The 16,074-nt window shown below is 33.2% G+C and overlaps 1 protein-coding gene across 1 annotated transcript; it reads left to right on the top strand.

The window, feature by feature from the left end:
* Positions 1–3,174: 3,174 nt before the first annotated feature.
* On the top strand, positions 3,175–7,126 carry LOC110738408 (thioredoxin-like protein CITRX, chloroplastic). The gene is made up of 4 exons (XM_021918798.1): positions 3,175–3,553; positions 3,715–3,837; positions 4,535–4,615; positions 6,730–7,126. Exons 1-4 carry the CDS (start codon positions 3,323–3,325, stop codon positions 6,844–6,846), a joined length of 552 nt encoding a protein of 183 aa, XP_021774490.1. The 5' UTR covers positions 3,175–3,322; the 3' UTR covers positions 6,847–7,126.
* The last annotated feature ends 8,948 nt before the right edge of the window (positions 7,127–16,074 follow it).

Genomic DNA, 16,074 nt, shown 5'->3' with positions numbered 1-16,074 from the left:
AAGGCTAAGCGATTTCTGAGCACCACCATGGTCAACCATATTGTCGGAATTCCTAATCCCAACACCGCTGCCGTTAAGAAGTTAGATGATCATATATGCTGGCCTAGCTTCTAGCAGCAATGAGGGTTCAAATATCGAGGAGGGGAATGAGGTTCCTACGAGATATTTAACTACCACCGATATTGCTGAAGTGGAATCCGTAGGTTCTAATGAGGAAGACCCCATGATTTTTGAACTTGAACAGGTACAGTCATTCCCTTCACACCCTACATACCTTCACGTTTTCTACCGCGTCGAGGAAGTATGAAAGGCCAATCAGGTCAAAGGCAAAGAACAAGAAAGGTAAAGGTACTCTAGTTTTTATTTTTATATGATCAAGAAACGCAAGGGAATAAGTTTGGAACACCTTATGACTGGCGATAGATCCCCTCAGTCCTCTTATATGCATTGTCAAGAAGTTCAAGACGTCTGTACCCCCAATCCCCATTTTAGTTCTTGTATTAGCTTGCTTAAGAGAGTTAAACTTTCGCTTTGTAGTTTTGTGTCAATTGGGAGCTAGCTTCCTTTTTGGACCGTTGTCAAAAAAAAAAAAATATGATAAGATCATGTATGGAAGATTGTCAAAATAGTGGATACTACGTATTATATTACCTCTATTTCTAAAACTTCTTATTAACTTCTGTCATTAGTTAAATATTTAGAGTATTGGTGATATATATCATGATTTGATTTTCTTAATCAGCATTGGTTAGTTAATTAAGGGAGTTAAAGGATTAGATCGAGCAAAGATAAGAAATTGAAGCGTTGCCTAGCCGATCGGACACGATTCATTTTGCTTCAATTAATTGTGACGGTTGGTTACAATTGGCTTTGCTCTATATATATTTAAAAATACAAGAAATGAAAAACAGTTTGACGTGACTTTCTTTTCATTTTCTTAGTTTGCTTTATTTGATATTATATATATTTATCATCATTACAAAATTACACAAACTTGTTTACATATATGATTGTTTCTTCGTTGTATCTTCTAAGTGAGTTTCGCGTAATCCGGTGTGTAATTTAAGGGTCAAAATATTACTTTTGGGAAAGTGATCTTGTTCACGCCTAAAAGATTTATTGTTGTTCAATTCCAATTTTATCGTTGTTACCCTTGTATTCAAGTAAAATCCTGACTTTCTTTTACTTTCTTAGTTTGCTTATTAGATTTTATATATTTATCATCATTACAAAATTACACAAACTTGTTTACATTGAATCATAATTATACACATAATTATAATTGTTTCTTCGTATCTTCTAAGTGAGTTTTTTGAAACTCACTGTGTAGTTTAAGGGTCAAAATATTACTTTTGGAAAAGTGATCTCGTTCACGCCTCAAAGGTTTACTGTTGTTCAATTCCAACTTCATCTTTGTTACCTTGTATTCAAGTAAAATCCTCAACATATAAGGGTCACAAAGAAGAAATGGAAATGAAAAATCAAAAATAAACTTCGAGACGTGAACGGAATCACTTTCCCAAAAGTATAATTCCGGCTATATATTACAACCGGGTATCACAGAAATTTACTCAGGAGATATAGCGAAGGTTAATTATAATCACAAGTAGGATAGATTACAATACAATGTAAATAAGATTTTGTGATTTTGGATGATGAACAATAATTTGCAAATATAGTTTTCATCAAGAGGATATTGAAACTGATCTCTTCAATCCTTAACTTCAGCATATATGTAATACTAGGTTGCACCGATATGGACACGGACACGGGTACGATACGGACACGACAAAACGGCAATCATAAAATAGGGGACACGGATACGGCAAATAACAAGACAAATAATATATAAAAAAAACAAGATTTTGACAACATATTCAACAAAACACTAAATAATTAACCTTAAAACAAGTCATTTATCGTAGCTAAATAATATTCTCTTAATTCACATACAATAATGTGCTATGAAATGTGTTTTGAAGGCGCTCGTATTAACTCTAACCTTTTCCTCTCATACTTTACCTTAACTTTCTAATTAAAAAAGTTAAAAAGATGAGGTGACATATCAAAATGCAAACCAGATCGTATCATAGTAGGATACGATTCGTCTCTAAGTGTCTAAATATATTTAAAAAAACCGGATGCAATTTTTATGTGTGTCCGTCGTGTGTCGAACGAGTGTCGGTGTCGGACACGGACACGACTGTTGGACGAAGTGTCCGTGCATCCTAGATGTAATATATACATCAAGAGCAAAAACAGCCAAACAAAACGAAGATAAACGTCAGAACCACACCCTGCGCCCTACCAGGCGAGAGAAACCAATCAACCCAGATAAATCTGGGTGCGAGTCGAGCAACGGTGGTCTTGTCAAGCGGGTGACATCGTTTAATCTTTCTTCGCACCCTACAGGGTGGTGGCTCGCCCTGCCGGGCGCGCCACCGGGCAGAGGATTATTTCTCTAAACCGAGATACAAATTACTCTTTTGCTTGTTTAATTGAATTGCAACACCTTAGCCTAAGCAATTTAATTAAAAATATGAATATTTGTCATTTATACTCTAAATCATTCAATAAGTTTTTCCATGGGGCATTCTTTAGGATTTAAAAAAAATGCGCTTAAGGTAGTTTCATTTATACATGTTATTTACTAATAACTTTTGAGCTACTCATTAATCATTATCTTTCCCTTTAACCCTCTCATCCTCTCCCCTTTAGCATTTCCAACCATTAATCCAACAAACTTCTAATAAATTAATCAATTTCGATAACATAATAACAACAATTATGGATGTAAATGAGCCGAATCGAGTCGAGCACTAGCATGTTTGAGGTAGGCTTGATAAGAAACACATGAGCTTGAGCCAAGCTCAACCTAGCTTTAATTTTGCTTGTTCAAGCTTTGCTCATTTTTTTTTTTTTTGAGCCTAGCTCGTTTAGTTTTTTGCTTGAGCGTAGTTACAATGATATAACAAAAGTTTCTTAGAGTTATGACATGGAATTTGAATGGATATATTTATAAACGTGTTTTAATTAAAGAAAAATATGGAGTATATCAAATAACCAATTGATTGTATATATAATAATAGTCGAGTACTAAATTGTTCTAGCTAGATTCAACAACAGGTAAAAACTTTTTTACCTGTCCTAATATAACACTTAAAAAAAACAGAGTTGCAAAAGAAGACTGCTGTCTTCAGTACAGTAGTACTTAAAGTAAGGGTGGAAGTTAAACTCTCCTTTCGCAAGAACAGCACTTATAAAACGCTATCCACTCCCCTTCTCACTTAGTATCAGTTCCAAACTTGCAAAGACAATTGCTATGCAAATTCCGACAGTACCTCGTTGCATCAGCTCAGCTGCTTCAAATTTGTTCCTCTTTTCTCCACCATTTCACCTTAATTCCTCCTTAAAACCAACAACAACAACCACCTTAAACTTCCCAAACTCCCTTAATTTACCCTCTTCTCTTTCAACTCCTACACTATTACCCCCTCGAAAATTGCTCTGTAAACCCCCTTTTGGCAAACATGTTCGAGAAGATTATCTTGTGGTAATTTCATTTTTCCAAACCCCCTTTTTTTTAAAAAGAATTAATTCTTCAATTTTTTTTTTATAATTTTCATCCCATTTGAAAAATACCCATTTGCATTAAATGTTTGAATATGTTTGTGTTTTGTTCAATTTGAAATCTTTTTTGGGATTGAATTGCAGAAAAAGTTGTCAGCTCAGGAGATTCAAGAGCTTGTTAGAGGGGAAAGAGATGTGCCCCTAATTATTGATTTTTATGCAACATGGTGTGGCCCTTGTATATTGATGGCTCAAGAGCTTGAAATGGTGAGATTCTGTTTATTGTTATTGTTTTTGTGTGCTTTTAGTTTACATATTTTCATGGTTTTGTGGTACGTGTACGCAATTCGCTACCTAATTATATTACATTAGTCCTGAATCGTTCATGAATGCAATTCGCTACCTAATTATATTACATTAGTCCTGAATTTTTACATGAATGCAATTCGCTACCTAATTATATTACATTAGTCCTGAAGTGTTACATGAATGCAATTCGCTACCTAATTTTGTTATACTAGTCCTATAGTGTTACGTGAACGTAATTCGCTACCTAATTTGTCTAAACGTGTTACACTATACCAATTTGTATGTTTTATTTCGTAGTTGGAGGGGTGATTAGCAAATTAGGTAACACTACACTAGTTTGTGATTATATATGATGGTTTTAATTTGAGTAACTTAATTGATTTTCTAATGGATTGCTTAAGATTCATTATATGTTGTGCTATTTTTGCTTGTTTCTGATGATTTCAAGATTAATCAATTAGTCCTGTGAGAAATAAATTTGGTGTATCACCTTTTTCTTGCTGTATATGTTGTTCAATTTGTCAGTAGAACAATGCACCTTCTATGTTTTTCACTAGGGAGAAAAGGGTTGATTGTGGAAATACTTGTCATTAGTTCACACTTATGTATGGTTAATTTTAATTTATATGTAAGTTTGGTGTTTCTTTGTTTTCAGCTAGCTGTTGAGTACGAAGGTAAAGCAATGATTGTAAAGGTCGACACGGATGACGAGTATGAATTTGCTCGCGACATGCAGGTAATTGTACTAGATTATATCATTACATTGGTGCTTTTTAGTCTTTAACACAAGCTTATCCATTAGACCGTAGATTATGGCTGTGTTGAATGAATTTGATATTGAGGCTCAAAGTAAATGTTGATGTCATTGTGCATATGCATTTGACCTGGTGTGACTGAATTATATGCATTGTTATGAACAATTACAAAAATTCTATGTTGCTCAAACTCTTTGAAATTGTTGAACTGTTTACGAGTATCAGACACGAATCTATCAAGCTTCTCTGGGTCTCCTTCTGTTTACATGGATTATAGTCAAGTATCCATTTCTAATCAGGGTGTCAGTCTGTTGGATACATGTTTGGTATGAATAAGGCTGGGTTAATCGGATAGTTGGAGCAACAGCTGAAAAGAGGTGAACAAACCAATGCTAGAAAAATCACATGATGCCTAGTTATCTGTCATATATTGCATCCTAAGCTGCGCAAATCACCTGATTCCTAGTTATCTGTCATATATTGCACCCTAAGCTGCGCAAATCACAATGATTCTGATTGAAATTTCTGCATTGATTCTTTACCAAGAATAATTTAGTTTTAATTAGAGTAATTTGTATTGTTCAACTTATTCAAACAAGTTTCAATAAAGACATGGAGTTCAGCAAAAATAAGTGGAACTTTAGCAAAAACAATTCAAGTTTAGCAAGAAAATGAGCCTAGTCAAAAGTTCAGCAATAAGTTACATTCATCAGTATGTTATCAACAAATATAAGTTCAGCAAATTTAAGCTGACGAGAACAAAGCCTTAGCCTTTCCAAGTATGACCAACTAACTAGATTAGACCCCTTACATAGGAAAGAAAAGAACACTAAGGTGTAAAGCCTCTTTAAAAAAGAAGAAGAAGTTCTATCACATTTACAAAGACTTAAATTAACTCCTATCCTTCAGAGTATCCTTTACAGTCCTTATCCTTTAATTTTCAAGAAAATGTCTCTCCACACAAAGTAGACTACAGTTTCCATAGCACCAAGGTGCATGATACACCCCCTTCTGAAATTTTGAGGCCCTGCTTATTCTACTGATCTGGTTTATCAAGGCAGGCCAAACTGTTTGCTTGCCACTTATTCTAAGCCAACTCTTGATATCCTCCAGACATTCCGTGCTTTATTTATGCGTTATAGGAAAGCTTTTGATGAGATTCAACTGCTGCGCCACAGAACAATAGATCATGCATTCAGTACTGCCACCCATTCTCAAGTCTCAGTTTTACCAATTTCTGTCTGGGCTGCAGGCTCTGGACCATATCTAACAATGTTACAGACCTGCATTTAGGGATACTCAATCTACCCCACACACTTTCAGCCCAGGTTACATAGTAGGAGTTCCCTATAACTTCTGATTAATCTGTTCATCAAAATAGAAGCTCATTGCCTCATATGGCTGATCTCAGCACTTGAATAACGAGCCTTCAGAAAATTTAATTCTTTGAACTTTGGATATTAGCATATTACCAATTAGTTTGGTAATGCAGCCATAATTTATGTTTTCCCCTCCAAAAGTCTAAAACTTTCCAACTTTAGAGGGATTTAGCTTTTTGATTAGAAAGAAAAGGAAATCAGGCTCTTAATTAGATTCAAACCCTCATCTTCTAGTAAAATAAAACTTATACCTAACCATTGTGACACAACATTTTTATTTATATTAAGGAAATAAATTCTTAATATCTAATAGGTAAAAAAAAAAAAAAAAAAATTACCAGGGGCCGGGTCCCTTTGAACATCAATGAATATCCTCCCCTGCCTTCAACCCATCTGTAGTCAAAGAAAGGGATATTGATCCATCATTCTCCTCCCCTTTGCTTTTCTTTGAATCCTGTCATCCAATGAGGTTGTTAAGAGTTAAGACTGTTAAGAGCGCCATGGTATAACACACGTTGTGAACTTATCATACTGTTATTAGTTGTCTGAAAACAAGTAAATAATCAATAATCAAGTGTAATCTATATAGATATACATTTTGAGAGATCATGCAATAACATTTCATGAAGCATGCGCTTTTGCACTTCAATCTGTGGTTCTATAGCATATAAGTTCACTCTGTAAAGGTGAAATTTTATCTGGTAAATCCATTGCAGGTACGGGGTCTTCCGACATTGTATTTCATCAGCCCAGACCCAAATAAAGACGCAATTAGAACAGAAGGCCTCATTCTTATACAGATGATGAGGGATATTCTTGAAAAAGATATGTGAGGGAGACAGAACAGAAGAGCTCTCCATTTCTTTGAACTCTCCTGTGTATTTCATGTAGTTTTGTTATTAGCTTCAGGTTAGGTTTCTGAGCCAAGGTTTACCACCCCTTGATTAAGTTACATGAGATGCTATCTTAGAGATCTTTTTTGTATGCCTTACTGCCATTTTTTCTAGATGAAAATTTCAAGTTGTGCTGTAATGTTAAAATCCCGAGATCAATTTATGGAATTATGAAGTAGCTTTTATTCAAGATATAAAAGACTAGGTTTTGTTCTCCTCACCTTATTTTCATCTCTCAAGTTTGACAAGTTAAAAGTGATATCTTCAGTTGTGATACGACATAGGGATGGCAGGTGGGTATAAAAATGCAGGTCCCGCACCGCACCCGCTCCAGTTGGGTACAAGCTTGGCGGGTATGGATACAAAAGTCGTACCCGCCGTGGGTGGTGGGTGGGTGGTGGATTTTGAGCTATACCCGCCTATTAACCGCATGACCCACCCATTACCCGTCTACCTGCCTACTTACCCGCATACCCGCCCAAATACCCACATATTGCCTACTACATTGAATATTATGCTATTATATTATACATTCACAACAATATAAAGTGTATATTGACAAGTTATATAGGAAATTTATTAAAAAAGAATGTTGAGTTGGCGGGTAAAATGCGGGTGGTGATATCCACTTGGGTGGTGGAGCGGGTGTGGGTTTAGGTTTCCCGCTTAGACGGTGCGGGTGTTGAAATTTTACCCACCACGGGTGGCGAGTAGGTGGTGGGTATATAATGTTTTGGTGGGTGCGGGTATGGGGGAGGGGGTACTCACACTTGCACCACCCAATTGCCATCCCTAATAAGACTAGGGTCTATAAGTTTCAATACGGTCTAAGAAGTCCTTATAATAATGTCCAATAAGATAAGATGAGAACTTCCTTCGTTTTTTTAGTGTTTCAGTTTGACCTATACACTACTTATATACACTAGTTTGACTATTGTTCATGCTTTATGCATAAGAATATAAGATAAAATTTAGTGATATAAGTACTTGTTAAAGTTTCAATAGGGTCGCAAGTGGAATTATTCTAGCTTTTAATAGTTACAACAAAAGAGAAGGGATACTCGAGTGAACAATTGGGTTTTTTTTTTTTAATTAATTGATGTTAGCCCTTGTTTTCTTCACCCTACTAATATAATACAGTAAAAATAATTTCAATTTAGTTAAAAAAAAAAGGTTAGTTTAGTAAAAATCGGTAACTTTAAAAAAAGAAATATAATAAAGAATCAATAAAATTAATTTCAGTTCACTAATATAAACTTCAAAACATCAAAAATAAATAAAGAGAACAAGGTCTTACTTGTATTATGTATTGAGGTTCTACTTATGGACAAAATAGGAATGTCTCGTTAATAAATGAAGTTTTTTAGATAATAAATTAGGGTTACACTTATGAACAAATGTGGTCATACCATGTGCTTCGCCACAGACAAATGAAATTTTCTTTGTGGAGGCCGATGTACCAAGCATGGTACATCTAGATTTTTGATAAAAGGCAGAATGAATATATAGTTGTTTTGTAAAGAACATATACCTGTTTTGTAAAGAACATATGGTTGTTATACAAAGAACATTCAGCTTTATGTTCTTTTTGTATCTAAAGAACATGCATAATATTAATAAAGAATATGATAATATTTTGTAATGAACATTATTTATATTATCCCACCGTAATCTAAAGACAAAATTTAAAGAACATTTCACAGTAAACAATGAATATTATGTCACAAATAAAAATACATTACACTGACAATCAAATAACACGGAGATAAAGAATATTTTTTAACAGTGTGTTCTTTATAAAATAGTGTCACGTTAATTGTTATTAATAGTTTTATGTTCTTTTTTAATATCTCTTATGTTCTTTTATCACGTTTGTTACATTTTAACAATATGTTCTTTTCACTTTAGATATGTTCTTTACACTCTTACAATTCTATACCATGTTCTTTTCACTTTAACTAAATGTTCATTACATTTCTATACAATGTTCTTTCCACTTTTTTTTTTTTTTTTTTTTTTTTTTAACGGATGTACTGTGCGCATGGTACATCCGCCTCCATGAACCATTGATTGACAAATAATTAAAACTATTAGTAAAAAATCATAATCGAGTGGGATTTTATTAAAGTCATTTTAAAACATATTTTCAAAATGCTATTTTTTTTTAATTTTTATTTGTTAAATTAGAGGATTGTCTTTTCCTTTTTTTAAAATAATTATGAGAAAGCTAAAGTGACTAGTTTCCATTGGATGACAAACATGAAAAACAGAAATCTACAAAACTAAATAAAAATAGATAAAAAAAAATATGTTAAAATTGTTGAGATAAATTAAAAAGAATAATTGAATTAAGAGTGAAGATTTCAAAAGAAAAAATGACATGGCTTGAGAATGTGACAGACTGAAAGCAATAGTAGTAAGCTACATTCACAATTTCACAGCTCACTAGATCTTTTCTCCAAAGATTCTACCTAGCCAAGTTCTCAGCATCCTGTTATAATTTTTTAAATTATTTTTCAGGTCATAAAAAAAAGGTGTTAATTTCATGCGTAATAATAATACATGCATATATACATTGATCTGACCATTGAACAACTGGTACATATAATTTCCGGTGAAGTGAATCAACTTGGTATTATTACCACAAGTGGCATCCATTCATTCATTATGCTTCTTCTTGTTATAGTCTTATTTTAGTGGTGAATCCAAAATAAGTGCTCCATTACTTCGTAAGCACTCTATTTTCAATATAAAATAAAAGGTATTTGGGTGATATCTAAGATTTGGGTTGAATCTCATTTATATCATTGTCCTTACGATAAAGAGTAAATAGAGTAAAAAGGTGGATCATTTTCTATTTTTTAAATACAAGAGACGAATGTGGTTGTGAGATAGCATGGAAATTAATTGGTGGAATTAAGTAAGGCATTGGAAGTAGAAAGGGGAAAAAAAACAATACAAAGACTACTTCCTGAGTTGCTAAGCTAAGCAATACAAAGATTCTAGATTGCTAGGTGGTGTCTCAATACAATGTGTATTGCTCATTTTGTTCAAGAGAATGTATAAAGTACAAATTGTAGTAGGCTTGATTAGTATCACTTGATTCTAACACAATTGTGTTTTACATTGATTCTAACACAATTGTGTTCAAGAGAATGTATCATAGATTTTTTTTTTTTTTAAATATCCTTTTTCTAATATACTACCTCTGTTTTAAATTATGTGCAACAATTAAAAATACAGTATGAGATATAAAATTCAATTGTTGCACATAATTTAATTTAAAACAGAGGTAGGAACTAAAATCAGCCAAATTAAAGGAAAGTGGTGTTAAAGCATCAAATTATTATTGGTAGCTGTCGAAGATACGGTGACATGGTATTCTTGATTATAAAAATAAGAACATAAATTTTGTGGATTTTTTTCACCATATACCACTGAGTTTTAACTTAATTCACCATATACCACCAAAAACTTTATAATACACCATGTATCACTGAGTTTAACATAAATGTCACAACATGCCCTTAATGACTAACACCGTTAACTTCGTTAGTAATTACGATTAATTGTGTCACGTGGCTGTCACTTATTGGCTCTTATTAACATTATTTAATTAATTACTTACATAAAGAATTAAAAAACTTTTTTAAAAAACTAAATAAATAAATAAACCACCACCAACCTAGCCACCGCTGCCCCCCAACCCAGCCCTGGCCGGCGCCTAAGCTAGGTGGTCGGCGTCCATCACCCTTCCCCCACCGGTGACAACGAACCCCCGCCCCCAACCCTCTCCTTTCCCCAATTTCTACAACCCCACCACCATTTTACCTCCCAACCACCTTCTCACCTACCAACAGCGCCTTCCCCACCCCAGCGACCGGCCATACCAGCCCTCCATCGTCGGCCGACCCACCCCTACCTTTAATCCTTACCTCGGCCCTTTTCCTTCCCCCATCGTGCCACCAGTCAAACCCTAATCCACGAAATCACTCCCTAGCTCCAACAAAAAAACCCAATTTTTTTGTACTTTTCACTCCTCCAACCTGGTCGATTCTTCTCGTGGGTGGGTTTTGGTGTGGTTGAAAGGGTTTCGGGGGTTGTAGGTAGATTTTCGAGAGTGGTGGTTGGTTTTAGAGGTTGTGGGTGGTTTTTAATTGTTGTGGTGGGGGTTGTGGATGGATTTTCGGGAGTGGTGTTGGTTTTCAAAGGTCGTGGCTAGGGTGAGGGGCGGCGCCGGCACAAGGGAAGGGGAGTTTGGGCGCCGACAACAGGGTGGAAGGCAAGCTAGGGGCGGTGTGGGGGGGGGGGAGGATGGCTGACTGGCTGGGCTTGGGGTGGTGGGATTTTCTTTTTTTTTTAGTTTTTTTTAAATATTTTTTTTAATTAATCATTTTTTTAATTAATTAATTAATTAATTTAACTAAGAACCACTAAATGCTGTCACATGTCACAGTTAACGTTAATAACTAACAAAACTAACAGAAAATGACATGTTGTGACATTTATGTTAAACTCAGTGGTACATGGTGAATTAAAAAGTTTTTGATGATTTACGGTGAATTAAGTTAAAACTTAGTGATATACGGTGAAAAATCCATTAATTTTGAGATAAACATTTTAGATTTTACCAAATCCATAACGTATCCGTCCGTGCTGCATTTCTGCAAATAAAGATATTGCAGATCACAAAGTTCAACTAACATAATTCCTCTACATTATTGTATTGACAACTCATAATCTCTTAACTTATTTTCGTAATTAATTATCCAAATCTACCCAACTCAACCACTAGCATATTGTTTATACTCATTATCTCGTATATAATCGTCTTACTTACAGTTTTATAGTCGTGTTGGATCAAATCTCGTTTACATTATACTCCCTCCGTCTCTAAATATAGTTCCCATTAAACTTACGATCTTCAAGACGTGTCATAAAACGTCTATATCTCTATTTACATATGCGTAAAAATTATCTTAATATTAATAAAGTGTACAGTATGATGAAACCAACAAAATTCCACATGAATATATAATTTCTTACTAATTAGCGGGAATTTATGGTTAAAGTTTTCAAAATTTGACCGAATTAAATTAAATAAAAACTATATTTAGAGACGGAGAGAGTATTATATTCCGTAGTGATTATTATTACATCGAAACAAAACTAAATAAACTTGGGTACTGACAAAAGAGTAAAATTTTGTAGCAAGTTGACGCGGGAATCTCATTAAATCCATTGAAAAATCAGTTACAAATAACTACTTTTGTATTAATATTGTTACAGCTAATCTTAATCAAGAAAATAAAAATTAACTCAACTCTACCGTACTACACACTACACAGAGGAGCTATAAACGGCAACGTTCCGATAAGCGACGGCGGAGCACGGAGGAAACGCGAGCCACACGAGCGCAGCCATAATGCCGACGGGAAAGAAGAGGAGAATTAACGGCGGTGGTGGAAGTGGCGGCAGAATCAATGGTAGTCCTAATAGTGACGCCGTTAAGATGACTAAAATGACTATCCAACCGAAAGTAGAGACGTTAAATACACTTGGAGGTGAAGACAATGTCGACATTTTCCGGCGTAGTAAAATGTGTTTTTTCACCGGAGATATGAACATTTCGGTCACCGGTGCCGGCGAGGATTTTAGATGAGAATGATTTTGTTATTGGGTAAATATAACTAGAGTGATCAAGTGTGAAGTGTTGAGAATTTTGGTTTTAAAGAAAATATTGTTGAATTTTTGGGGAATTTTTTTGAGGATTTTGGAAAGAACGGTGAATAAAGTCTCCAATGATTTGAGGACTCTCTATTTATAGGGTATGCCTCAACAAGCTTAAGGTTGGAAAGTGAGTTGTCTGTCCCAAATTATTATATTATGTTTTTCAATATTTAAAATTCTTGTCACTTTCTAATAATGCACAATTGCTTCAATTGCACAAACAATTACACATGGGAAAAAAAAATAGTGGGAGATGACTCGATCAAGGTGAGCATAATTGGTTATCCGGTCATCTTTGTTGGAACCAATCACAAAATTGATTGAAAACGATTTTAAAAAATATCCACTCGATTCTGAAGTCAATGGTTTGGAAAACCGATAACAATATTAAGTATTTAGTCAAGGTTAACTTGATTGAAACAAATACTCTATTGATCCGGATCTTTTAAGGCAAATGAAATTACTTACACATATATAGATGAAAAAGAGTAACAGACTAACAGTAAATAAGTTATACTTAAAAATAAATTTAAGACAAATGTATTTATTTATTTTTATATATTTGAATATAGGTAGTAATGATGCACTAATATATTACGATATATTGTTAATTAATGCTTGAAAAATTAAACAATTGTGTTTAATTTTTAATTTCTATTCACTTAGTGTGAAACATTTCGTTTTTAATAATAAAAACAAAAATGAGTTATATAGAAAAGTAGAATAGATGATATAAACTTTTTCGTCTCTTGTTTAATTATATTCTTTTGACTCTCAACAAATGGAAAATGATGCAAATTTGACAAGTATGAAAATAGTTTAAAAAAAAAAAAAAATTCTTTGAAATTTACCAAGAACATGATATAAAAATTTCCTTTCATTCCCATACAAACTCACTCTCATTAGTTCTTACTCGTGTAAACTATAATTAATTTTCCCTTAAAAAATATTCAAAAACTATTTTATCAAAAAAAAATATATAAATAAATAAATAAAAACTTCAAAGTTAATTAACTATCTTCCTTTATTCATATTTTAATATTTGCATTGCATGGATTTTATTTTAGTTTTCTTAAAATAATTCAATGTACATATTTAATCTTACACCCTCTCATATGTTTTACGGGTCTTTATTAAATTAAGATAGAATGTAATTATGTAAGAGAATGTAATTTTATACACCCTGTAAAATGTAAAAAGAAATCTGTTAAAAAGTTTGTTTGGTAAAAATAAATGCAATGAATTCTACCAGGTCAATTGACAGATCTTTTTTAGCAGTTGTAACTTGTACTGTATATTACAAGTTGTAAACGTAATTTCAAATTAGACCTTTAAAGGTCAAACAGAAGTGTGAGTAGTAGTAGGTGGCAAAATCATGATATAATATTTAAATAAGTCACGAATTTAAAAAAGTTGTGCTAGTTTCAAAAAGGATGCCATAATAATTTGTAATCACAACAAAATATTTGTTTAATTACCGTAATTGATACTTAAGGGAATCGGGTTTGGGCTTCGTGTGGTGTATCGAATCAGACAGAATCATGGAGATCAAATCCCTAAACATTCACCTTTTGGACCCATATTATGTTCTGGCATTTTTTTTCTTATATTATATACTTGGACTTCATTATTATTTTATTTTCCCTAATATTATAATGTATAATTAATGTATACTATAGAGTTCATTCATCTACTTGTGTTTTGCAAACAGGTCGACTAAACTCAGTTAGGAGGACGTAACATGTACCACGTAACATAACTTTAATTTCATGGAATATGATACCTCATCATGCAAACTTTCGCGTATTCTAAAATTAGTAAAATGATGAAGATTATCCTCTTCACAATCGAGTGTATAATAAATATTGTACATTAGGCTCTAAGTTATTTTAAAATAATAAAAAGTTACTCCAGTAGCTAGTGGTTAATAAAAATAAAAATTACTTTAAAAAATTATCTTAACTTATAAAAATTCAATTGTTACACATAATGTATGGTAGTGTAAGAATTTATTGTAGTTGTGAATAGAATTAAGGTAGCCTTTATGATGAGTATATTTTTCTATAGCTTAGGTATCTATTTTATCTAACCTATGAGAATCACCTCTACAAATGTTAAAACTTAAATTTAATTTTACTAAAATAAGTGAATATAAAGTGAGAAAACAACAAAAACAATTAAATGTCACCCTAAAGGCTATTATTAAGAAATATGGAGTAATATCATATTAATTTAAACATTTAATAGATGTATCAAATTCCCTTTATGTTTTTATCATAAAAATCTCAACTACCATTATTAAGAAATCTAATAATCCATCGACCTCGAAATTAAATACAGTTAGCCAATACATTATACATGTACGTGTAGTGGGAATTTGGCACATAAAGCATAGCCATTCAACTCATTGTTTTTTTAGGGGTAAGAAGAACAATCCTACTCGCCAAAACCACTAACATGTGACAGGTCAATCTGGTCTACGTCAATGCACTAGTCACTATGAGAATGGAAAAAGGGTAATAAGATCTCCACCCTCAAAGTGTCTTTAATGGAGATTATTGAATCTCGACCAAGTTCTTTCGTTATCAATAGGCCAACTGAACAAACCCGGGTTTAGGGAGAGAAAGTAGAGAGAGAAAGAGAGAGAAGAAAGCAATTAAGAGGAAGAAATATTTGTGCAAATGAAATTCTAATTCATTAATCTTAGTATGGGAGTATATATACATAGCATAAGACAAAAGTGGGTAACAAACCCAAAACAAACTTTGTCCTAATATCGAGAAAGCACTAATAAACACTAGTAGAAAAAGAAAAATGTGCACCGGTTCAGAACCGGTGGGAATAATAGTTATTAGCACCGGTTAACCGGTGCGTATAATGCCTACAATTTTTTTAAATAAAGTTATTCGCACCGGTTAACCGGTGCGAATAATGCCCAAAAAAATTAAAAAAAAAAAAAAAAGTTTTGTTTTTTGCATTTTTTCACCTATATGACAACACACGGTTGTATATAATCATATCATACCTAAAACACATATCTTTTTATTAATAACTTGTAGTTTTACACTTTTCATCCAAAAAAAAAATGAAAAATTACAAATTTAGAATGACCAAAATAGCAGAACAACAGCAGCCCAACAGCAGAGCAGCAGTAGCTGTAGAGCAGAACAAATACCTATACAAAGAAAACAATGAACTAGTTAGTTGATTAATCTAAACCAAACAAAATCAAGAAAATCTTTGAAATATCTCGAAGATTATTGTAGAAATCCCTACACTTTATTCCAACACTAACAAGTCAGTACTTTCCTTGACGAAACTAGATTCTTGCTGATATGAAATCCACACAAATTTCACAATTTACTAAGCTTAAAAACCCAATGCAAAGACAATAATCAGTATAATCTGAAATGAAACAATGACAATAAGGATCAAGAA

The sequence above is a fragment of the Chenopodium quinoa genome, unplaced genomic scaffold (genome assembly GCF_001683475.1).
Source record: "Chenopodium quinoa cultivar QQ74 unplaced genomic scaffold, ASM168347v1, whole genome shotgun sequence".
Lineage (NCBI taxonomy): Eukaryota > Viridiplantae > Streptophyta > Magnoliopsida > Caryophyllales > Amaranthaceae > Chenopodium > Chenopodium quinoa.
Note: the sequence above shows the minus strand (reverse complement) of the source record. Positions and strands in the feature narration are given on the sequence as shown.